This window comes from Chaetodon trifascialis, chromosome 22 (assembly GCF_039877785.1).
Source record: "Chaetodon trifascialis isolate fChaTrf1 chromosome 22, fChaTrf1.hap1, whole genome shotgun sequence".
NCBI classification, from domain to species: Eukaryota; Metazoa; Chordata; class Actinopteri; order Chaetodontiformes; family Chaetodontidae; genus Chaetodon; species Chaetodon trifascialis.
Genome location: NC_092077.1, coordinates 10,840,196 through 10,865,761, shown reverse-complemented (window position 1 = coordinate 10,865,761; position 25,566 = coordinate 10,840,196). Strand labels below are relative to the sequence as shown.

Here is a 25,566-nt window from a genome sequence, read left to right as displayed (position 1 = left end):
GGATTTCCGACCTCCCAGAAAGCCATTGCTCCCATGTCATTTCAGTTCAGCGACTTCGGACTTGAAACTTGGGATTCTGCAAGTTTTGTCTGCTTTGTTTTTTGACAGATGATCTAATAGATGGTGGATTTTTAAAGATGTAGCAAAGGACAAACATCCCATGAAACTGCCTTTACTGACAAAAATCTAACAAATAATAGACATGTTCACACATTTTGCTTTCATCAAAGATTAATGTAGACATTTATATTGTACACATTGGCTATAAAAATGTCTTAAAAGGATGCTTTGGGTTCAAAAGTCAACCTGACTCTTTAAAGAATGTGTTTGAAACATTTTTACAAGGCGAACATCCTTCATCTCCCCACTGGCACCACAGCTGGCTTGGCACACAAACAGGCTTTCTTATATCTGTGCATGAACACACACACTCTCACACACGCATACAAACACACGCTCACATGCACATGCATGCTAGATTTGATAGAAAAATGCATTTTGCAGTTTACTTGGATGCCAGACTGTAATCTTTTCCAGTCTTGTTGAGTGTCCAGATATGCATGCATGCCTTTGTAGATGTGTGAGTATATGTGTATACAGTGGGTGCTTACATGTCAAGGAAGGGGACTACTATATGTCCATCGTTTATTACTAAACAGACAGGGTGACTGCTTTATGGCCTTTGCAGAAAAGCCTGCAGGTCTCATCCCAGCTCCTCCTACTTAACACAGTCAGTCTGGTGTAAGTGCCCTCAAGCCATTTTAAGTGTTTGGCAGTAAACAATCCATTTAAGCCAGCACAGAATAGTGATCCTAATATGGAGCTGTTTCACTCAGTGTTGATCCAGAGAAGAGAAGAGAAGGACAGAGCAGGCAGTAGTACACTGATTAGCAGGGATTACTGTTCTCTGGCACCATAAAATTACACAGAATGCCCATTACTAGCGGATGAAACTATTCCTGTGGGAGCTGTTTTGTGTCAGAGAGGCCAAGTGGTTCATGTTAGCAACAAGTGGTTGAGAGTTTCTAGCCACTGTGGGAATCTTCACAGCTTTAAGCAAATATACAGACAGACACTGCAAAACAATTACACTGAATTTAACTCAGAGGAGACACCAGCAGCTCAAACATGATTCATCACAGAATTGTCAAAGAAATCAAACAGCACAAAACAGATTTACATTGGGGTCCATGAATATCTGTTCTAATATTATTTAAATCCATAGATGGAACAGTTCATGCATATTTTCAACAGTGTATAGGTGGACTATGCAAGGGCTTTGTCCATTTTTCTTTAAGCATTAGAATACAGAAACATATAAGTTTGTTATTTACAATAAGTAATACTGCTATAAGGCAGTTTTTCAGTCTGCGTGGATAAAATAATACCTGTATGAAATCTCATGGCAATCCATTGAATAGTTATTGAGATATTTCAGTGTGAACCAAAGTCGTGGACTGCTAGCCCTAAAGAATTGCTGCTAGTATGGCTAAAAAGTGGCAGAACAGAATAAAACAACGTACAAGTGGTTGGTTCCACTACTCTAAAGCAATGCAGTCCAGATGATGGGTGGCACAAAACCTTGTGAAACCACAAGTGTTGCCTGCAACAGACATGGCAACATGGTTCAAGGCCTAATAACAAAGGAGAGATCCTCCTCTGAAGTGACGATCAAAGGCAGATGTTTGAAGTGGAATGAGGCGATTTTGGAACAAACCTGCTCAGATTTGTATCTCAAAAGTGTCTCCTTTCTGCCGGGAGTGTGACACCACACACACACACACACACACACACACACACACACACACACACACACACACACACACACACACACACACACACACACACACACACACACACACACACACAGGGGTGTTAGTGGTGGTTTCTCTGTGTCACCAAGGTGCACAATCTCTATCTTTCTCCCAGTCCATCAGGCCAGTTAGCAGCATATCCTGGAAGAAGTCCATTGGTTTAACAGAGGGGACCAGTGCAGGGTTGCAGCCCTCCTACACATTTGTGTGTGTGTGTGTGTGTGTGTGTGTGTGTGTGTGTGTGTGTGTGTGTGTGTGTGTGTGCGTGTGTAACGCTAAACCAGACACAGCCATGTGGCTCCTATGAAACTCAGCTTTACTTTGCTCACAGTCTCTCTCTCTCTCTTCACGTTTTCAGTACGATCCAGCTGAGTGGGTGAAAAGCAAAGGAGCGAGAGAGAGAGAGAGGCAGCTTGTATAAGGCAACAGTCAATCACTCAGCACAGGCAGCCAGAGAGAGAGAGAGAGCGAGAGGGAGAGGGAGAGAGAGAGAGAGAGAGAGAGAGAGAGAGAGAGAGAGGGAGAGAGATTGGAGAAGCAGCCAGTCGTTCGTCCCTCACTCCAGGCTCTAAGTTTATAGGCAGCCAGGCAGATTTTCTTGGCTTAGATGCAGCGCTCATGACAGGATTAGGAGCCGGGGACGCGGGACCAACCGGAGATCTGCAGGTCCTTGTGGACGAGCCCGAGCCAGATTCTCTGCCTGCACAGGTAGGACCAAAACCTTCATATTGTACCAGAGTGCATCAGATCTGCCTGTCTACAAAAGGCTATTCAGCTAAAAGCACAGCAAATCCCCAATCCTTCCTGACACAATATTCAATATGCAAGAAGATTTTTTGGCAAGCACTGTTTGGCACCACAGTTAAGTTCTTGGTAATAAAATTTGATTCCCTTAAGGCTTAGAAAAGATCATAATATATTATTTTCATATTGATGTGGAATGTTATTAATTTGCAAAATATGTCATAAAATCCCCTAAAGGATTATTTCTGCCTCTTTTTTAATCTTTCGTGAAAGTTTCAATAGAAGTGTGACTTCCCCCTTCAACTTATTCCTTTGTTCCTTCGACATCATCATGCACTGGAAGTGTCTGCCTAGACAAAGAACGAATACAACTCAGTCATGGTGAGAAATTACAAAGTGATGATGAAATTTCTAACGTGTGAAGATGGACAGAGCTGAGCTACTCACAGGACAGTGGGCAGCTTTGTATCAATTCATGACATTTTGCTGCTTCATTGGATTTCACTTTCTGGCACTTGTTAAAATGGGGGAAAAAACGTCCATATAAGCAATGACTGTATTAATTTAAGTTACCTCTTGCTTCTTCTGAGTATTTGAAGAATTGCTGAAGTAAGCTCTCTTTTTGCAACCACAAAACTTTGAAGTTGTTGAAGTTGTGCCAAGTTTATGGAGGGTCATTGCACCCTGGCATTCCTCTCAATGGCATATTCATCATGCATTCAATTTCTAAAATTAGACGCTTCCTCACTGCTTTTGTTATGCAACTGGCTGGTGGTCCCATGCACCATAACTTCAAAGCATTCACGATGCCATGATCAGACATTCGGTTTTCTGTGTAGCTCAGCAGATAGAGCTGAGCACCTCTTCTGCGAGAGTGAGGGGGTTAATTCATCCACTTGGACCCTCTTTCTACTGTAAAGGACTATGCACACTCATGCCCACCAAGTGACTCATGTTCATTGAATACATAGCCAGCTCTTTGGTGTGAGCTGTGAGTCTGAGCAGAGGTTTCCAAGATTTGAAGGTAAGATCACAAAATGCTAAAGAAGAAGCATGAACTGTGCAGTTTATTTCAGCATCTACATGCGTGTGAGTGCAGCTATATGTACATCTGCACATGGAGTTATGTGCCCCTGTTTAAGTTTCAGTAAAATTCCAGACTCATGCAGCGCAGAACGGAGCGACGTGTGGTTTCACTCTGGAATCCTGCACAAAAAAAAGGGGGGGGGGAGAAAAAGCTTGGCTTGCAAGTTTACTCTGATTACAAAATGTGAGCGAGTCCCTCTTACTTTAATTTCTGCTGTTTCAGCTTGCCGCAGTTAGGTTTAAGTGGAACCCTTTGTAGTTAGAGGAGCGAGAGTGTGAGCGGGAGAATTATGCATGAAGTACAGTATGTGTGTGTGTCGCAAGTGTGTGTGTGTTTAAGGTGCAGATGTATGTGCTGCCAACACAAAGCAAGCCACATAGCTGGCTGGTGGTGAGGACTCCTGTGTCTGTGTGTGTGTGTGTGTGTGTGTGTGAGAGAGAGAGCTCTGTTAAACATCTCCTGACAGTTAACTCCCTCTCTCTAATGAAGCACTTTGCAAGACACTCAAGATTTTTGATAGAAAAGAATGAAGAGAAAAGCAAGAACGCAGTCGAATATTACACAACAACAAAGATTAATCGCTTCCCCAACACTCAATCTTCCTGTCCCAGAATTTATAAACCTGACACATTTCAGCTCTGCAGTAATCTCATGTTTAACATTTTCTGATGTGAGTGTCACAGCCGAGAAAGAGGGGGAGACCGCACTGACGCCTGCATAACGTCAGCCGAAAGGTGCTTTGTGGGTTCACCACCTCTGACCTCTGTCTGAAAAAAGTTTCTGTTTTTAAACTCGCTCCTCTCCTGCAGGAACGAACATGCCTGGTTTCAATTAGGCTCTCAGGGATGTGTGAGGGCTCTGTCTCTCTCTCTGTTGCTGTCTCTACATACACAGTATATGTCTGTCCGTGTCCCCGTCTCATCCTCTGGTTTAGGAGTCAAGGCTTGCGGTGAGACTTTGTCCTCTTCTCTTTACATTCTCAAAGTCGGTCATTCTTTCCTTGCACTCCTCTCAGTTTCTTTGTTATGGCTGGTTGGTGGGTCTGTTACATGGTTACAGGCCACAGGCGTTTGGGCACACATACCCTCCATACATAAAGGAGATCCAGCCCAAAGGAAACAAAGTAAGGTCAGCCGACTGGGAGGCTGGTTTGAAAGAGGAAAGAATGCTCACCTTTAAGCTTGCTCCATGTTCATGTCCTCTTGTCCCTGTTTTTTTTTCTTTAAATTAACTCCCCAACTGACTGACTGACTTCCTGCCTGTTCCTGCTTCCCTGCCTACATATACTACCAATGCATGCAACATGGATGGAAGCTGAATTTTCTAAATTTTTCTCTCAGTAGTGAAGGAGCGAAGGCTCGTTCTTATTTTTTACAGCCTCCCCTGCTTGTTCTCTGCCTCTCTAACACTGAGGCCATTGTGTTTTTGAACCCTTTCCTCTGGAGGTCTGAACTCTTTCCATCCCCAGTGGCCTGTCTAATATTATTACAGCATGGAGAGCCACTACATGCAGCCAGTGCAGGTAGAGACTGTACAGCCTCAAAGCTTTGCGGTTGAGAGGCTGTGACACTGTGCCTTCAAAGTTAGATAAGATTTTTGTTTTTGCATGACTTGCTTATTCCTCAGCCAACACATAGTCAATTTTATCAGAGCTTTCTCACTAAAAGCAACTGCATGCTGCTGCTGACAACACGGTGTGGTGAGGGTGAACCACAAAAGTAAAGTTATGGGCCGTAAAACCAAAACAACGAGCTGAAACAGGCAAAAATGCTCCGTAAGGCTGAGGGGAACTGCACAGTCTGATGATTGTCTGTCAGTTCGTTCCCTACAAGAGGCCGCTTTCATCTAGACGTAGTCATTTGATCCATTGTTGACATAAATATTGATTTGTGCAGCTTTAAGACAGGAGCATGTATGTTTCAGCCTGATTCTGTACTGTCCCTGCAGTGGTGGTGGATTATGGTATTCATGTTTCACCACCATATTTAGCCTCAGATCAGTCAGAAACAAATTGTTATGACTAGAATCAGGACAAATCTGAAAGAGATCCAATATTTTGACCCATGAATGTAATCTGGGATGGTCTGCTGTATTGTGTGCTGTTGGCTCTCTCCTCACTTGGTTAGGATTTGAATAATCTTCTTGTGTGTTCCTGGCTCAGCAGAGGTGGTGTCACCTCAAATCACACAATCCCTCTCCTTTCACCAGGTGGAATTTCCCTTTAGCTGACATCATGATATTTTTTGCCTCATGCAAGTTCAGCTGCAGACATTAATCTCATCCTCAGGACTTTCCCTCTGTCTTTCACTTTCTCCCTCAGCTGTTTTTTCAGTGTGAAACATTGTTGGAAAGTGATTTTCAAATGTGTGTGCTGCCTCCATCTGTATTACTCTTTATGGCAGGCTCTGCTCTCACCCCCTCTTCCTGGTGTAGGTGGGTTGCGATGGCCGACCTGTCTGTGTTTCCTCCGGTCTGCTGAGACCAAATGACCCATTTGAGTCCACAGACAGTTCAGAAAACATACACAGACGCACACTCTCTCTTTTGTGGGTTGGTGTTTTTTTTTTTTTTCCATTCACTGTCCTTGTATTGGCTCCTGCAATATGCATGTCATCGTGTGTATCTGCATGCTGTTATACCGTTTATATGTGTCTACATGTGGGTGTGTGTGCCATATGGAGGTTTCTGTGTTTCATTCACACACATTTGCACTTTGACATTTGGTTCTTTGGCTGAGCAGTGGAACTTCCTTTTGCCTTGGCTAATGTCACCACTGAAGTCCTGCCAGACCACCTGGTTAAATTATACTGTCTACTCCATGATGTAATGCTACTCTGCATTATATGTTTGTCATGTATGCGGCGTGCTACTGTACGTGCAGTAACATTTATAGCTTAAACTCATCAAATTACAACACCGAGTAAGGAGTGCAAGCATCAAAAGAATGAGAGTCGTTTTAACTTCCAGATAAAGCTGCTGCAGCAGGGAGACACATGATATTCGGTGGGAGATGAGTGATAAGTCTAGACTCCTTGCACATTATTCCCTGAAAATAAAATTCCCCACAGACTTAAGCATTTATTCAGTGGTTTGTTTTGATGGAGAGCACGCGTCTGCTGAGTACTTGCTGTCCCTTGCTTGTCTAAAAGACTGACTCAGTAAATTGTTTTGTTTGAAAGGCCATCGAATGGCCGAAATAACGATTTTTCCATTTGCTCAGCAGTTTCAGACACAGTGATACAGTAAGTATTTGTTCAGTGCATGCTGTTCACTGAATCTAGCAGCTGATGACATAATCATACTCTCATTGTTACAAGTATGTTTACCTGAATGGCTTACTGGCAGTGCTGTTTGACTGTGGTCGCCTTATAAAATCGGCCTAATGTGAAAGTATTGAATACTGAGCCAGGAATGGAAACAAAAAGTAAATGGTGTCATAATCAGCACCCAATATAAAAACCAAGCAACTTACCATTAAGAGAGTGACCCTGTGGCCTTTAAACTACATTTTGTTAGCACTGCAGGACCTTCACTAAACTATGAACAAACTAAGAAAATGTAGCTGAAGGCAAGAGGAGCCTGTGATTGATGAGGCAGTCTCTTTAATATGGAGAAGTAACTCACTTTTTCAATCTGAGCAGTTTCAGGCAAAAACGCAGCATTTGATCAGATGAGATGATGCCTGCCTCACCTCAAGGTCCTAGAGTTTGAGAAAGAGTTTTTTCCTTTTCCATGGTACAAAATAAGAGACACGTTGCTACCACATTTCATGTCCAGACCAAACTTTATTCTGGTTCAGTGCAGATGGCAGTGGCAGAAACAAACAATCTACATGGCATTTAGAGCCATACCCCCTGAAGGAGTAACTGACCGAAACCCTGAGCTTTCTGCTTGATGTTTACAGAAAATGCTAGACAGTTTTTCTTTGAGACTTCTTTGGGTTACCAGAGACTGACCAGAAGAAGCTGGGGTGGGAAATAATACCAGGCTGGAAGGGCTAATTCGGGCTGGTATGGGCATGAGGTGAACCACAAGGAACATTTGGCCTGAGTGGGTTTGGTTTGGTCCCAGCTGGAATGTGTCTTGGATGTTGCAGGCTGACCATGGATATAGTTTTCTAGGAAGGGCTGGACTATTCCTGATGAACAGCTGTGAGGGGAAAAGATCTGAGCAGTAACAGCGGTGGTCCAATTCGTCTGAAGATGATTCACTGACTACTAAGAAATGTATTGTGAAAAAAACAGCTTTCTTTTTGCAATACAAGTGAACAGTTTGATCATTTCATTTCACATTTGCCCTGCCCTGCAACACACCTGATTCAAATGAGCGGCTCGTTATCAAGCCACTGCAGAACTTGATGACGAGCTGATCATTTGAATCAGGTGTGGTGAAGGAGGGAAATATCTAAAACATGCAGGGCAGGGGGGCCCGAGGACCGCAGTTGAGAAGCATTGGGTTAGAAATACAGTTGCATGTAAAATATATCATTAAATTAAGTACAATGGTTGTATCCTTTATTTATTTAACTGTACAGACAGGTGACACAGGGTGAAAAACTTGAAATGAATGACACTATGTGGAGTTTTGACCACTAGTGGTGCTATGGAGCAATATTTATTTTTATATTGTGCAGATGCATGAGGAGGCCGTGCATGTGATTTCATGCTAATCTGCTAAATACTGCAATGCACCAATGAGTTCGGAAGAAAACCGCAGGCATGGATGCAAACAACGCAGTCTTCAAAATACTTTCAAAAATCACCTTTGCAAATCTTTTATAAGACAGAAATGCATTTGGCATGTTTGTTAGGCCTCAAGGACACACACAACAGGTTTTTTAAGGAAACTCTGAACGTAAACATAAGTTTTGTTTGTTTCTAAGAAATTTTCACAGGGCACCTTTAATGTTTGAGCCAAAACAAGGTGTGGTGTCCCGCTGCTACAGCTGGAAACCAGAGGTTATATTGGTATTGATGAACAAGACAGGCTTTGCTAGTTCTGTTGGTTGACTGGAATTGAAAATGGAATGCCCTGTGTTTTATGTTATCCTTTATATCATGATACATGTGAGGCTATTTAGTCAAAGACACACCATTTATACATTACGTCTATTTTGGAGGATGTGGTTACACTGTACCTGAGTGTGTGCTTGCTTTCAACCAAACTCATCAATGTCTCTGCCATTCTTTACCCACCAAGCTGCACAGGACTACTGAATGTACAAACCACATGTACCAGACCAAATGACTTGACCTGAAAGCAGTTACACACAGAGATGAAGAATGTGTCCGTGTCCACTCAAGACCCCTCTTGGGCTTTCCACCTCAGTCTAGTCTGGTGTTTGGCTTGGCACAAATCTCGCCTTATGTTGAAACATGTCTCTCGTCAGCTGCACGATGCTGCATGTGCTTACAGTTGATGTACAGTACCCATGCCCATGAACAGACACACAAATGGACAAATATATGAGGGCATGCTTGTTTAGAAATATAGAGAAAGAAGACAGAGACAGAGTCATAGACTAAGAAGAAGCAATTTGTTGGCTTTCTGTTGGCTTTGGAGTAACGGCTCACTAGGAGTGTATTATTGCATGTGACTGCTGCAGTGAAGGAAATTGAACTTTCACGTTTGCCTCATATGAGACGATTGATAGTTGGACAGTTGAAGAGGAATGGATTCAATGGACTGGAAAGTGTGTCCCCAGATACATTCCCAGCTGTTTCTGTCTGGAGCTCGCTAACATGCCCAGTCTGTTATTCACAATGGAACGACACCATCTGCATTGACAGGCTTGTTCCACTGGAAGACTGCAAGGGGGCTGCGGTTTGGTGCAGTTTGACTGAGTCAGCGTGCACATGTGGGGTGTGTGTGTGTGTGTGTGTGTGTGTGTGTGTGTGTGTGTGTGTGTCTGTGTGGTGTCTTGGCAGACCTGTGGGCCTTGCCTTTTTGCCTCTAATCACACAAGGGATCCATGACTCAATTTTTTTACCCATAAAACACACATGCACACCCACATACGCACACACATTCACATAGTCAGGGAGTCCAAAACAAGTGGCTATGTGGCAAAAAAAAAAAAAAAAAAATCGCCATCATTATTAAGCCATAAATATTAATGTCTTCAGTGTTGGAGTTTTCATTATTGTGGCTAGTTTTACAGTTTGCGGTAACAAAATCTGCTAACAAGCATCTTGAAAGCTAAATCAATAACATGTTAAATCTTTTTTTTAATGCGCACAAAACCAAGTGTGAAAATGATAATTTGTTGTGCTGATGTGGGTGGTTGTGGCAGACGACTTCTTGTCTGGGACTAGTTTTGTGACTAGTCTTGAAGAACGGCTAAACTAATTGGCAAGCCTTATATTTCGCATACAGACATGAGTCTATCTAACACTCTGTCAGAAAGTAAACCATTGTTTTAAGCAATAAGTTTATAGACAAATGTCCTCTGGTGATCATGCCAATAATCACTGTCTTCTCTCAGTAGCAAAAGGAAATAGTGTGAAGTTGTTATTCTGTCACACAACCTCTTTGGAAGATGGATGGGTTGGAAAAGGGTGGAAACAGCTAGCATGCTCGGTTATGTGCAGGACTATTTATTGGCCGGTTGCATTAATTTCTTGAGTCTCCGCTGATTTCCTGGCATGGTGACAATAAGACCATTGAAATGTTAGTTGTCTAAACTTAACTAGAGTAAAGGTGGATCATATAACGCTCATAGATAATGCAGATAAAAGCACATATGGATCTAAGACATGCCAAATGCAACAGTTAACATGCAAAAACGTGAATATCAGATGTATAAGATCCCGTATTTGCAAGGGATAAACACTCTGCAAGTAGATGGGTGTAATCAATAAGGAGAGACCAGAAGGAAAAGAGAGACAGATGGAGTCGACAGGATGAAGACACAGAAAGAGAGAGGTGGGACATGTAGAAACATTCAAATGAAGAGGCATTAAATGTAGCGAGAAAAGGAGGGATGGCAGGGAGAGATGGAGAGAGAAAAGTCTCTGTTTAGTTGAAGCTAGAAACCATTCATGGGGTATCCCGGAAAGAAAACCACACTTTACTACGACCACATTTTAACCCATAACATGTTAACACATAACAAATGTCTCTCTGTCTTTTCCCTAAAACCCCTTTTCCTGTTTTCTCTCCCCTTCTTCCCACTTCCCTCTTGCTCTACCTCTCCCCTAATTCTTTCAACGTGTGCAGTGTTACCATTTGAGTTGTCAGCATGTCTCAACTTGCCACTAAGATAAATCTCCGCACATTTTACTGTATTTGTGAGCAAAAGTGTTGAGATTCTATTTACTTGCTTTGAACGGATATTCACTTGCATCAAATAGAGAAATGAATGGAGGTGAACTTCACTTTGCTTGGTCTGCTTTGTCAGACTGCCTTCAGTGAAGCGCTCGCAGTTAAATTTGGCAGCAACAGATTAAATCTGCGGTTGATGGGCGTTGTTGACAGGTGTAATGTACCTTTAAGTACCCTTATCTTTCTGTCTCATCAGCATTCACGGCATCAAATGAGATGGAAATAATGAACCTCTTAAAGCACCTTTGTGTGGCATCATTAGTTCTAGTGGAATCAGCCACAAAGGGTTTCATTCACTAATCCAGTTTGTCCTATAAAGCCTAAAACTCCTCACCAATGATTGATTCATTATGTGGCCATTTAGCTGTCACTTCAGTTTGTGTGAACTATCCCGGGAAGACCTTTGAAAGCTCACCTCTCCCTCTCCTTCTTCCTGTTTTTCTCTTCATACACACAGCTGTGACCAGCCTCCTGTGTCCCGCCACACCAATCATCCGACAGCAGTCTTCTAAGGTTGACCTGATTACCAAGAGGCCTCCCTTCCTCCCCTCTCCTCTCCCATCATGCGTCTCCTTGCCACACTCCTCCTCTTGCTGCTCCTGCGGTCAGCTGAGCCCCGGAGAGGCCCTCGGTCAGGGGCTGTGGAGAGGGGTGCTGGGGGCCGCGTACGGGGCAGAGGCAGGGCCGGAGTGATGAGACGTCAAACTCAGGAGTGTAAGGAATACATGGAGGCGGGAGAAAAGTACCTGGACTGCCAGGACAGGCAACTGACCACTGTGATGCAGGACTGGCCCAAAGATATTCACCACCTGCTGTTGGCAAGAAATAAGATTCAGGTAAGTCCAGACAACAGACCTGGACCACCTGCTGAAGACACTGTTACCAATAATGAACAGATTCCAGGAATATCTGGTACAGTTTCGTGTAACAAATGTGTCAATTTTCTTGCCAGCTAATGTCTAAAACCTCCATGACCCTTAACTCAGCCAGCTTGTTGATACCATGAGCATCTGGGCACCATTTATTTGGGGCTGAGATCAAAGAAACATTTTTATGCTACGTGTGTGTGTGTGTGTGTGTGTGTGTGTGTGTGTGTGTGTGTGTGTGTGTGTGTGTGTGTGTGTGTGCGCGCGCGTGCAGGTTTTTGCGTGTGGGAGTGAGCACACAGGATGTGTGTGTCACAGGTGTTGAGAGGAACAAAACAAAATGGTTTGCTAGCGAGCTAATAAATAAGAAAAGACGAATGAGTTATAAACACTGTTAAAATGACTGAATAATGACTATAATTAAGCTTTACTTTCACCCTTTCAAGTTCAAGGAGTTGGGTTGCTGAATGAATGAGTAGTGAAGGAAAGAATGTGGAAAGTGGACATTTTATTTCTAGCTGTATCTTTGGCTCTGATGGTTTTAGCATAAAATTATGAAACATTCAAAAGCACTAATTAAATCTACAATCTGAGTATTAAAGCTTTATCCTGTAATTTGCTCTTAAAGCTGCAATTTATCTGTAATTTCTTTATTAACAATGAATCCGATGAATGTGAAACATTCAAGCCAAGGTTGCTGGCACAGCGTACTCCAGATACATAACAAGAAATATCTTTTGACTGCCCCTTTAGGTTTTGAGGGACAATATGTTCTCCCAGTTCACCCAACTGAAGAGCCTTGACCTCCAGCAGAACGACATCTCCATGGTGGAGGATGGAGCGTTCAGCGGCCTCTCCCAGCTCACCACCCTGCTACTCCAGCACAACGGTCTGAAAACAGCCACCGAGGAGGTCCTGCTCCCTCTGCCCCGCCTTACCTACCTCCGTGTCTACGACAACCCCTGGAACTGCCACTGCTCATTGGACAGCTTGGTCAGGACCCTGCAGGTGCCAAGCAACCGCAATCTGGGCAACTACGCCAAATGTGCGGAACCCCCGTCGCTGAAGGGCCAGAAGCTCAAGAAGCTGAGTGTGGAGTTACTGTGTACGGTGGACAACCTGGTGGACAGTAGGCCTGGGGGCGGAGACGGGGGGCGACCGATGCCTCCGCCAATCAAAGTGAAGCCAGAGGCCACGTCCATGTGCCACACCTACATGTTCCCCAAACCACTGCTTGACTGCAGCAGCAGAGGTGAGACTGTCAAGGTGTAACTTCACTATCTGTGTCATGTTAAAATGAAGCAAATGAAATATTGTGAAACTGCAGATCGGAAGGTCAGATGACTTAACGGATAGCTGATTGCACACAACAGCTTTGACACATGATGAGTTCAGGGTACGTTTAAAGCAGTTATAAATGCCATCTCCGCTCAATTGGTTGGTTGACCCAGCATCGGTCTGGTACAGACTGAAATATCCCAAACATATGGATTGCCGTGAAATCCAAGACACAAATTCAAAGATCAAGTAAGTAATTTTGTGATCACCAAATTCTTCATCCACAGCAGGACCGCCATTAGGTCAAAATTTTCCTTTGTGCAATTCTTCGATTTATGATGAATGACATTCTCATCAACCTCAGCTATACTTTGCGTTTAGGGCTAATGTGTGATGATAACCAGGTTATACATTAAACTTGCTTTAGTGTCGTTACTGTACCAATGTTAGCATTTAGCTCAAGGCACCACTGCCAGCCTTGCAGTGTCACTAGCATGGCTGTAGAACCCCAGTCTTATGAATAGAATGCTACTGTGATCATTATGTTGTGTGAACATCAGCGAGGAAACACATGTACTGCCTGGCAATCACATGTGCACCAACTTAGTCTTTCATTAGAAATATGTCCCCACAAATGGGTCAAATTGAAACAAACTGTTTGAGTTTATGCCACCTTTCATATTCAAATACTCACTTAATTTAATCTGCATTACAAACTGTTCATTTACAGCCAAACTCAAGCTGTTCTCCTCATTTGATGGATATCACGTGTGACGAAAAATAATTTTCTTGGCAAAGGCATCATTCGCAAATAGACTGGCCTGGCAGAGGAGTACCTTGCATAAAAGGTACATTTTGTTAGGTTTGCTGAGCTCTCGCGTCACGCTTGCTTGTCCTGTGAAATTAGGCACAAGTTTGCTGTCTAATGTTTTGGTTACAACCAGGCTGAGCAAGCAAAGTTGTGTTTGTTTTATTAAGTCTGCCACATGGGGCACCTGCAGCTCATTGGGAAGGAGTAGGTTCTGGGCTGCTCGTGGTCTGTTGTGGTGTTCTGCACTTCTATGATTTCTGCAAAAATAGCACCATCTCTAGAGTACTGTATTGTAATTTGAACCACGCATTCATTAATTTTCTGCAGATTTGTACACTACAAAAGATTTTAGGAGGCCCTAAAGCCTAAAGCCACCAGTATCTCAGTCTGTTTGTGCTTTGAGCTTTAATACTGGGTCAGTGTAGGTAAGCTGCAAAAAAGATGGGAACAGGCAGGGATCAGTCGAAATAAAAGGAGGAGAGAGGGGAAAGCAAGTGCTGCTCCAACTTTCTTTCAGCTCCTCCAGTTTTCACATCTGGTTCTCTCTCTCTGTAAAAATGCCCCTACGAGGCTGCTATCATAGAGCCTGTAACTTCTCCAGCGCTCCATAAAAATTTTGTTTCAGTGTTGCTTTTCAAAGACAGGCAGGAGACAGGGATGACACTCTCTCAATTTGTGCAGAGATCATTGTTTTTCTACTTTTATGTGGGCTCTTTATTCTCAGTTGCTTTCTCATCTTCCCTTTTCTCTCTGTCCTGCAAACCCCTTTTATCTTTCCCTTCTTCAAAGCACGAAAACATGACTGCTCTGACGCCCAACAGCATCCGCTGTCAACACACTACACTGAAAGAGAAGGTCTTGTGTCCACGTTTCAGACCGAGCGAGCGCCCAGATTTAAATGAGTAATTGAATGCATCTATAAATGGAGAGCTTATGCCCTTCACAGAAAGCAATCTTTCACAGAGCATCGACAAGCCAAAACCACACAATGCAGCATCTGTGTTGTGTAAATGCCCAAGGATGCTTTTCGCATATTTTCCTAATTTTTTTCCCGACAGTAGGACTTCTGAATCGAATCATTATCTGAGCCACTATAAGGTTTCTCTGTTTTTTCACAGTCTAATTCTCCCATCCATCTCACCAAATCTTTCTCTTCTTTTTTTATGCATGGTAATAACTCTCCACATCCTGCCTCCCTCTAAACCATGCTCCACCATGAAAGCGATATGCGACTTGTGAATGTTGCTTAATATACTACAGCTGTTGTGCATGACATTCAGTTTTTCTGCACTTTTGATTTGCAAACACACCCAAATAGTTGTATTGTAAGCTGATACCAGTCCATTCATGCTGTTATTTTCAACGTTTTCCAACATCAGTGTTTTCATTGGTTGCATTGGTTGTGTCAGCTGTCAATCAATGTGAAATCTAATCACAGGTAGATTTTATCATTGTGCATATATTTTCTCCTTCCCTTGTCTGTGCAACAACCTAAACACTTGCAGATGCTGGCAGAGTTTGGTATGCTGTGGCATGATAAAGCATTGAACTCTTTTGGTTAACTAATACAGTATGAGACCCACAAACATTTTTTTCAGTTTAATTTCATTGTTAAAATATTTAATATCAAATTGCATCACTTTAACAGGAGTGCAGGGTGGCTTTTTAGAAAATCAGAGCATTATTGTTCTCTCCATGTTCATAATACAGTGCCTCTCGATCCCACAGGGACATTGTTTGGGGACCACAATATGCAGTTGACCCCCCCAGTGATATCCTGCCTACTGACCTCTGTGCCATTTTTAGGATCCTACTGGCTCCAAGTTCCCATTAAATGAAGTGCAAACAATTCTCCAGTGCTCTAATAATATTTTTTTTTCTTGTCAAGAAAAAGAAAGGTTATGCTTGCATCAGTGCAGCTTACCAAAATGCATTGCTAAAAAATCTTAAATCTTAAATCTACATTGTTTATATCTATATTTACTAGCTTGCATTTTCTGTCCTTGCCCTTGTTGCATTTGTGCATTTCTCTGTGCATTGCCGCCATAAAGTGTTGATTACAGGAATAGCATGATACCAGTGACAGGAATATGCGTTGCAACGCCCAAGTGCTTCTGCATGTGCAGTGGTGAAAAACTCCATAGGGTACCTTTAATTTGTATGAATATGAGCGCAAAGCTAAAATGATAAAGCTCTGAAAACTAGACTTTGAGACAGGGTTCCTCTACTGGACAAAAATACAAAGTAATTAAATGCAATTAAAGTGAAATCAAACATGAGTGAGGGACAACCAATATGGAAGATGGTTTTCTTTCACGTGGCACAGCAAAGCAAGCAGGGAGCAAGAATTTGTCAACCCAGAGTGGAAACATACTCTGATCTCTCTGTTTCCAAACCCTATATTTTCCCTCTCGTCTATCTCGTTCTCCCTGTTTTTCTCCCCTGTCTCCATGCCTCCCTCCCTCTGGTTTGAAGGCCGTTTTTCTGAGGTGAACCACAGCAGATTTCAGGCTCCACATCAGTCTCTCTGGAGGTCGATGCTATACAGAGTGGTTAGAGTTAATATCGCTGTGTTTCTCAAAGATGGGACGTGGACTTCAGAGTGGTAATATCAAAATGTGCCTTCAAATTATTTCTGCTGAAGGACATTTTCTACAAAGGACACATTTATTTACTTTGTGAGGGACCATGTACAATATTAAACATGTTACCACTCTGTACCAGAGCTAGCTCAAAGCTAATTTACGTAGGCATCTGTCGATTCCGGCTCTTAAAAAAAGAGTAACACAAGCATAACAAAAAGTATGTCAGCATAAAAAATAGTAGCATTAGCATAAAAAACAATTGTATGTATGACCGAATATAGCCTCCTTATTCTGGATATTGTATTAGTAAGGCAGTTGATATATGCCAGATGTATTACATTAGTGTAAAACTATATAAATATTGATCTCCCCATGGGTTTTCAGTCATTCTAGTATGTTTTTTCACACACGCCTCATCATGTTGCTCAGAAACCAATCAACAAGGTACTATTGATAGCTTTGGCCTAGTTCCAGACTCTGACTGTGCTCGAAAGGTCAAGAAATCATTGGCTTCAGAAGTAACATAAATCCTCCATATAAACTCCAGGCCATCTGAGTTGGTGACTCATGTATATGGTGAGTTGGCTGCTTCCCAGGCACACACACACCCACATGCATGACATTATATCAGGCTCTCCCTGGACTGTCTGGATCATAGACAGCGGGCAGTTCGTCAGCAGAAAAAAATGAATATTCCATAATATGAATGAGAAAAGAGGACAGTAGCTGGAGACTCTGCCAGGCGCCAAGACGTTTTCCTGCAGTAGTGTGAAGGTCCTGTCCACACTGGGAACTGCACAGCTGTTACGAAATTGAACTGATGTTCAACTTCTGGGGTTCAGAGTTTCCCAAAGTATTTTTTCACGCTGATGTGAAAAGGTCAACAAAACACTGTGAGAACAGACCATAGGATACTAAAAATACCCCCGAAACAAGTTATTGTAAGCAATTTGGCAGTTACCTCCTCTGTTGTAGTCAGGGTTTGCATGGAGATGCCATGGATGACAATAGGTTGATTATGTTTTGATTATTTCCTGCATTTTGTTATTTCCAAGATGCTGTAGTCATGGTGTCATGAGAAAAAAGAGGCACATCACATCACTCCCAAGACAGACTCTAGATATATTAATCATGATTTGCAAAAATGAGAGTTTTTTGCCCACTTCTTTGTAACTCTGTTATTGTTTTTGTTCAAGGTTTGGGGATGATTAGTCATGTAACTAAGCAGAATATTCTCATCTCTTTTCTTTAGCTATGTACTGCATGTATCCTCATGTTAGATAAATTACTATATCCAGTATAATCCCTCTGCTAACACTTTACCTTGGGTTATATAATGTTTCCAGCAAAGCAACTGAGGTGACTTCACATGAAACACATTTGGATCCTATTTAACATTTTACCCTCTGAACTTTAATTTACTGCTATCTAATGTGACCATGTAGCACATCTTATGGTAAGAAAACATTTCAAGAAATGTTTCTCTCTGTCAAGCCTGGGGAGAGGGTCCAAACCACAAAAATTCACTGCACCATGCACAGCTGACCCCAGAGTAATCACGTCAACACTGTAAAAAAATTAACTGCTTCCCTTTCGACTGTCCAAATATTAGAAAACATATTGCTGCACCTGCTCCAAAGGGAATCAGCATTGATGCACAAATGACATAAATGCAAGCGTAGCTCTTTATTTCATCTTTTGCAAAAATGAATTACAGTGTGGCTGCAGTACATTTTAGAAAGATTTTTTTTCTTACCACTATGCATGCACATATAATTCATCAGCAGTGCAAACCCATACTGTCTGAAGTAGGATACATAGATAATATCCAGATTAATGTTAATGTTCTGCACTCTTACTAAATCATCGACACAGCTTAGCTCTATCTATTCAAACTATGTAAATACTGCTATAAATTACTGCAGTGTATAATCTATGTGTCATACTAATGCATGGCCGACATGTGTTTAACTAAAGTTAAACCTCCATAGGATGTTTTGGCAAATTGCCAACTAAATTGCTGCAGAAAGTAGTTCAGACCTGACACTGTGACATAAAGTAGTTCCAGTTGTTTATCATATGAAACACTTGAATTTCCAGAAAGGGAGAGAGCTCCTCAGGTAGTAGCAAAGTACTTTTTCTTGGCCAGAAAAGTCCAGGGACAGATGTTCACGTGGATAATGAGTCTAGCAGATTCAGCTAAAAACCCAGTCCAAACCCAGTTATGAATGAATGACTTTTCTGACATGTTCTCCCTCTCTCTGTGTGTTTCTTCATTCAGCAGGTCACTCTGAGGAGGCACACATGTTAAACGTAGGAAATGAGCCCAACGCTTTATCTCCAAGATTTGCTCCATTAAAAATCACAAGATGCCCCAAAGGCTCCTGATAAACGCATTTAGCTCCAGGAAGCAATTCTAAAAGAGCGAGAGATAACGAAAATAGCACATCAAGATAATAAGCAAGCTAATAGCTCTGTTTCCATCTTTGGCTCAGCTTTTTTTGTACTTTCTTTCCCAGAGGAAAGGAAGTCCTACCAGTCACAGACTTCTCCACTCTCAGCCTACAGTCACTGTTGTCAATACACTGTGTGGGAGATTATTCTCATTCACTGTAAAACACAGAAGACCACAGATGCATTTCTCTTTGACAGAAAGGCTTAGTTTTTGGCTCCAAAGGCTAAAGTCTCATTTCTCACAATTGAGCCTGGGAATTTGAGTCTGATGTCAGACTTCCAGTGATTTTCCATCTTTTTCTAATCTGAAAATCTGCTTGGACAAAGTTGCAGACACATGTACACCTAAGGCAGGGTGGGATTCCCTGTAGACTTCTCATTGTGGCGGACTGATTGCTTGTGCAACGTAGGAGATTCCAAAGTCTGTTTTTGCCTTTGTAAAAGTCTGCCTGCTGCACACTCAACCGCCGTCACTGAACAATAATAATTACATTTCCTGAGTGCACCGGCTACATCTGTACACATGCTGTAGATGTGTGTCCTGTGTGTGTGTGTGTGTGTGTGTGTGTGTGTGTGTGTGTAATTATATTTTCTTCCAGTCACTGATGATTTACGGCACCATGCCTCTGTGATAATAACAGCTACAGCATCTGTGGCAGTAAAGTGTGTGCATCAAGCCGGCAACATCTGCACGGTTAAAGTGTCCATTAGCATTCTTCTTGGCAAATTATACAGTCCATGTAAATAAATACATTCAGGAAACAAGTCCACATGCATGTACGCACAAACGCTCTGCCACACGCATATCAAACACAATCTTTTTTAAACTTCTAAAATAAAGAACTCATTTTATGTCAACGTAAACATTGTTTGATTAGATCTCAGTATGCCTCAACATACTTGCGTTCGCTCTCATCTGCGTCCATTTTGCAAACTGCTTCAAGAACAGTCACTAAAATGCATTTTCTGACTTCAAAAAGCTTTGATACAATCTCTTGAAAGTAAAACTTGCAATAAGGTCTCAACATCAATCTGGATCTATTTATTGTCTGTGGAGAAGCTCCATATATCTACATTGAAGCCTCAGCTCTTTTAGCTGTGGGACGCAACGTGTTGATGGGACACTTAAAATAAAGATTTGTCGCTAACATTGCATTGGCAATATAACGTTTGTGAAATGTGCTTCAGCATGGGACTTCGATTTAAAACTCCAGGCAGGATCTGTTATCGAATTGGGAATATGTGGGAATCACTGTTTCGTACATTAGAGCCTTCAAAGACTCTCTTACATGTGTGGAAATGCGTGTATGTGAGACTGGAAACACTGGAAGAGAGTGAAAACACTCCTCTCTGGCATGAGGTGAAAAATTGTTTGCTGTCACACTTGACTCACAGGACATCTTGAAAATACATAAGGACAGCAGACAGATTGGACTCCAGCTGTCCTGATGATTCGGGGCCTTCTTTTTATGCATTTGCTGTGCATATTCGCCTCAAAGCTGTTGGCAGGACAGCAGTGAATCTTTAATTGTTCTGTTGTGTGTATCATCAAATCTTTGCAAAAACCCAGTTGCACCCAGCTTAATGTTTCTTTGTCGTTCCTTCTTGGCAGATTTGAATAACGTCCCGGCTGACCTGCCATCTGACATAGTGAAGATGGATCTCTCCAGGAACAGCATCACACATCTCAGGCCCAAACAGTTCCTGCTGTCCAAAGACCTCAAGCTGCTCAACCTTAGCAGCAACAGCCTGCGCCGTATAGACACAGGTAACAGCCCTCAAAACTTTGACATATGCTTCTGGTGATGAGCGGCCTCAGGGTCAGGGTTAGGGTTAGGGGTTAGGGGTTAGGGTTAGAGTTAGGGAGCCAGAAGCTCAAATGTATGAAGCTACATTCACAGCATCAGACTAACATTAGCAATACGATCTTTTGAGCATGCACATACATCAAACATACAGCATACACACATGTAATTGGGGGAAACACATGTGCCACTGACATATGTGAACCAGGAGTGTTTCAGACAGTCAGAGATGTTGGTGTGATCCACAAGCTGATTAACCCACTGAGATTGGTTGTGCTCGACACACCAGGAAAGATGCAGAGGTTCAACTGAAATGTGCCGCATTCAAGGAAAGGTTTAAGAAAATATTCGGTCTTTCATCAGGGAAACACAAGACAATTTTGTGTTCAAGAGATCGATTTTACTGAAGCAGAACATCTGTGATGAATACCAATTCTGCCTCAGCATTGGAGGAAAGCTATTAAAAAAGTGCACACTCATTACTCTCTCCAGGCTAATGATGTCTGGGCTCATGTCTTCCAGTCCAGGAGGGAAATCCTTTAAAAAAAACTTGTCGTTTTCCTCATTACTCTGCAATGCATGTCAACAATCTCTCTCTGTATCTCGCCCCAGTGTGTCCAAGACCATTTGGAAACTGAAGAATACATTCTGTGTAATTCTGAGCTCTTGTGATAGTCAGTGACATATGGTCTAAATTGTGGTTTCTCCTTCTATAATCAGATTCACATTTGCAATAAAATAAAGCATGTTTACAATAACTTTCAAGAGGTTGTTTGGTTGCGCTGTTCGTGTGGCGGATGACCAGTTCGAGAAGGCACTGTGAATGAAAAGACGAGACAAAGGCTCTGGCACGCTCATTGTTGGTTTTGGACCATTTATGTGCCAGATTGTTGGTTGGCTTTTCCTTGCAGGACGAATCCTAAAACAACAGCAATTTAGACAGTCACAGCAACGTACAATGTATTTGAAGGTCAATTTAGCGTCCAAGTTCCCAGGACTGTTAACTTGACACTTCAGGAATCATCACAATGTGGGGACCCCACCCGTCTGAAGTATTTCTTCATACTCTACAAGTCCATGGAGAAGATCCCTCTTGCCTGCACCTCGTTTGTCGTACTGTAAGTAAAGTAACAATGAAGAAGCAGCCAAAGTGGGACTTATGCAACAGTGACATCTGCAGTTATGGTGACTGGGGTCTTTGAAATTGTGTTTATTTGTTATGGAGACTTGTCGCCAAGATCAGCCCAGAGTGGGGCAAGTCTAAATTTATCACTCCTGAAGTTGGACGAGGGTTGTGCTTTCGTGCCGGTCTGTCCGTTAGCTCAGGGAATGTTGATGCGTGTACATTAAAGCTGGAAACATTGATGTCAGGGTTTAAAGCCTCGGTGGGTGTTAAGTTGTATGGATCTGTGGTCGTTGTGGGAGTGCTGATTAAGACACTTGGAGATTAGGGTGTTATGTGGCGCTCTTTGCTTGCATTTACGGCGTGATGAAGGATTGACCGCAGTCTCAAAGGACGGTGAGATAAGGATGCCTTGAAATGAACAACAGATGGAGAGAACAGTTATGGAAGAGCTGACAAGACGCGCATGCTAGCTGAGGGAAGTGTGGTCATTAAAGAAATGATTAGATTTTTTGGGGGAAATGCACTTATTTGCTTTCTGGCAGAGAGTTAGAGGAAAAGATTGATTTCATGATCATGACTGTACACTAAATATGAAGCTACAGCCAGGAGCTAGTTAGCTCAGCTGAGGGGGAAACAGCTAGCCTGGCTCTGTCCACAGCTAACGAAATCAACATACCATCACCTCTAATCCTCATTTGCTGTGAACAACCAGCAGAGATTCCAGGAAGTGACTGCTTAGAGCACGAACTAGTTCAGCACATAAACTCTTATAATACATAGAAAATATAATTTTTGGTCCAGATTCAAGAAATCAAATATTATATTAGAATTAGTGAGCTTTAGATGTGCTGGTAGGTGGGTTATTTCATGCTGATTTTACACATTTTAAGAGTAGAATAACAAGCTTCCTTCAACTGTCACTCACAAACTGAATAGAAGAGAAATTGCCTCAGTTTATTTCAGTGCCTTGGAAAATACTTTGAAGAAGACCACACTGGACCTCTTGTGGCCACAGTGGCTCAAACAAAGCAAATGAACAGTAGCATCCTTCATCCCTCCATTCCTTCTCCTCCTTCCTCTCCTATAGTTCCCTATATCTGTGCCATCTTTAGAGCTGAAGGATGAGACTGCAGTAACAGTAACTCATCCGTTCCAATTATTCAGAATGGATTTCAGAAGGATTTTAGTCCCCAGTGTCCATTTTTCATTTTCTCTCACATCTCTGCCTCAGCGATGTCTCTATTCTCACTGTTATTTATCTACCGCTATATGTTTCACACACTGCATACCTCTTCTTCTTCCTCCCCCTCTCTCTTCTGCTCTCTAAAGATCAAAGCCAGGCCCAAGGCTAGTGGACAGCGTGACGCAGTCTCTGCCCCTTCATGCAGACTGCTAACAATGTCTGGAACCGTTTAAGGACGTCAACAGTCACCTTTTTAACTCAAGTTAAGATGTTGTGGATTGTGGGGTCAGCTCAAAGTCACTAACGATTCACATCCATGTAAGTGGAGACGTATAAGAGACAGAGGTAATTGTCATGTATTAAATAATGACAATTCAGGTCAGCTTGTTTTGGGTGCACCTGTTAAATCCACTAGAAAGTTTTCAACATCCTCCAGGAAGCCAGTTTGATTGATATTCTCTTGAGTACACACACACACAAAAAAAATTTAGGACACTGTAAACATTTTACAATATTTTATCAAAACAACCCAACAAAATTGATTTTCCATTTCCTTGGATTATATGCACACACACACACACACACACACGCACACACACACACACACACACACACACACACACACACACACACACACACACACACACACACACACACACACACACGCACACGCACACACTGTGCTCTACTAATGTTCAGTACAAACAGCTGCCACTGCAATCCTGCAACATATCATGTTCTCCATTTGTTTGAACAATTATGCTGCAGGCTCGGAAAACATTCAAACCTTTTCGACTTTTGAAACACTTTCAGAGTGAATGGGCTCAAAATACATTTCTATTTCCCCCATGTTTTATTGGACATCGGCATCGAGTGTGAGTGTTACAGACTGTGTTCTGGTGTAACTCAAAGTGCATCATCCTAAAAATGACATTCTGCGGTTCCCTTCAGTTCTTCGGGGTGTTTTGGCATTTTGATTTTTCAGCCCACAGCTTTTCTGTTTTGCAGTGTTTTCAGTGAAAAAGCTCTGATAAACTCACTGCATGTCACCTCTCAGGCACAAAACAGCAACGACTAGCTTGTGAATAAAGTGGAAAATTCAGCAGCTCGTGTCAGACATTTCCCTCAGGAATTGGAGGTGACAAAAAGAAGAATGAATATTGAGCTATTTCAGGTGAATGCCAATGTTGCTCCGTGTTTGCAGGATGCGTAAATAAGCAACAAACGGGAAGTGTAAACTTTTGGGATTCAGAAACCAGCATGGTCGATGAAACTTATCTCCCTCTACTTTTCTTCTTCTCCCAGCTGCATTTGCAGGCCTGCTGTACCTCCGTGAGCTTGACTTGTCCAACAACAGCCTCCATTACTTCCAGTATGGTGTCCTGGAGGACCTCTACTTCCTACGGAAGCTTTCGCTGGAGAACAACCCCTGGATCTGCGACTACAACATCCACTACCTGATCTACTGGCTCAAGCACCACCCTGGCGTCTTCTACACTGGCCTGATCTGCTCTGAGCCTCAGGAGTTCAGGGGCTGGCGTGTCGAGGATTACGTCAAGACCTACAACGGGGAATGTCCCAAGGATAAACAAACTGGAGGGATGGATACGGGACAGGGAGGACAAGGGGGGACAGACAATGAGGCACAGGAGGTGGTGAGGGAGACAGGTGAGGGGCAGGGCGAGCGTCTGCCTCAGCCCCTGAAAGAGAAGAAGGTCAAAAAGTTTGAGATCATCAGGCTGAGTTAGAATGGAGGTGGATGAGTGGACTGGTGTGGTTTGGTCTGGAGTGAGGAGTGTTGGAGGTCTGTGGACAGGCTGAAGAGTGGATGCATAAAGGTAGACTCAGTGATTCAATGTCTAAATAAAATGTGACATGCAAAAGTACAATTTCGGGATAAAAATCCATTATTTGTGCTTAAGATGTCTTTTTAGTAATCAGCATTTTCCATCTTGTGTGGATAGCATTAAATTTTTCTTGAAAGATTATTAGTTGCAATGTCATATTGCTAAACAAAGGTTTAGGAGATGCCACATGAGCTTTTGTTTTATCTTTTTTGCAGAACATTCCCAATCCAGTCTGTATCAGATCTAATAGGCCCAACAAAAATGTCTCTTTGGGTTTCCCTCACAATGACCTGCAGGTGCTCTTATTTCCGTTCTTCCTTTTGATGTTGACTTCAGGATATACTTTTCTCTCTCAACAAAGTCAGTTTTGATCTTTTTTTGCTATTGATTAATGTATGACATTGTCAACCTGTTTTCTGGAAATAAAATTGGGTTTATTTTTTCTGAAAAGTTGTGTTACGAAGTGATGGACACACATGATGGAAGCTTAAATCGAGGAAGAACTTGTTTACCTGCAGCGCCACCCGTTAGCTGCCAAATATGCCGGGAAGCTGATGCATTGGGTCATAGAGTGACTCACTGTTTTCATGAGGTCATGTAAGTTTCCAGACGCACTTTACTGGGAATCTGCCAAGTGCATCAT

At 42.5% G+C, this 25,566-nt stretch overlaps 1 protein-coding gene across 2 annotated transcripts; it reads left to right on the top strand.

Moving 5' to 3' along the window:
- Positions 1-2,311: 2,311 nt before the first annotated feature.
- Positions 2,312-25,369, top strand: lrrc17 (leucine rich repeat containing 17). 2 transcript variants are annotated; one of them, XR_011603533.1, is made up of 6 exons: positions 2,437-2,522; positions 11,426-11,804; positions 12,588-13,086; positions 20,575-20,730; positions 24,382-24,882; positions 24,921-25,040. XR_011603533.1 is itself a non-coding variant. In XM_070992140.1 (5 exons), the coding sequence occupies exons 2-5, from the start codon at positions 11,532-11,534 to the stop codon at positions 24,822-24,824; spliced, it is 1,371 nt and encodes a 456-aa protein (XP_070848241.1). In that variant the 5' UTR covers positions 2,312-2,522; positions 11,426-11,531; the 3' UTR covers positions 24,825-25,369. The 2 variants fall into 2 exon arrangements, 1 of the variants encoding a protein (XP_070848241.1); XM_070992140.1 differs by having other exon boundaries at positions 2,312-2,522; positions 24,382-25,369.
- Positions 25,370-25,566: the final 197 nt, after the last annotated feature.

Excerpts from the sequence above, each read along its gene's own strand:
- lrrc17 (XM_070992140.1), top strand. The coding sequence starts at position 11,532 with ATGCGTCTCCTTGCCACACTCCTCCTCTTGCTGCTCCTGCGGTCAGCT. Across the intron at positions 11,805-12,587 it reads TGGCAAGAAATAAGATTCAG|GTTTTGAGGGACAATATGTT; the intron begins GTAAGTCCAGAC and ends CTGCCCCTTTAG. Across the intron at positions 13,087-20,574 it reads GCTTGACTGCAGCAGCAGAG|ATTTGAATAACGTCCCGGCT; the intron begins GTGAGACTGTCA and ends CCTTCTTGGCAG.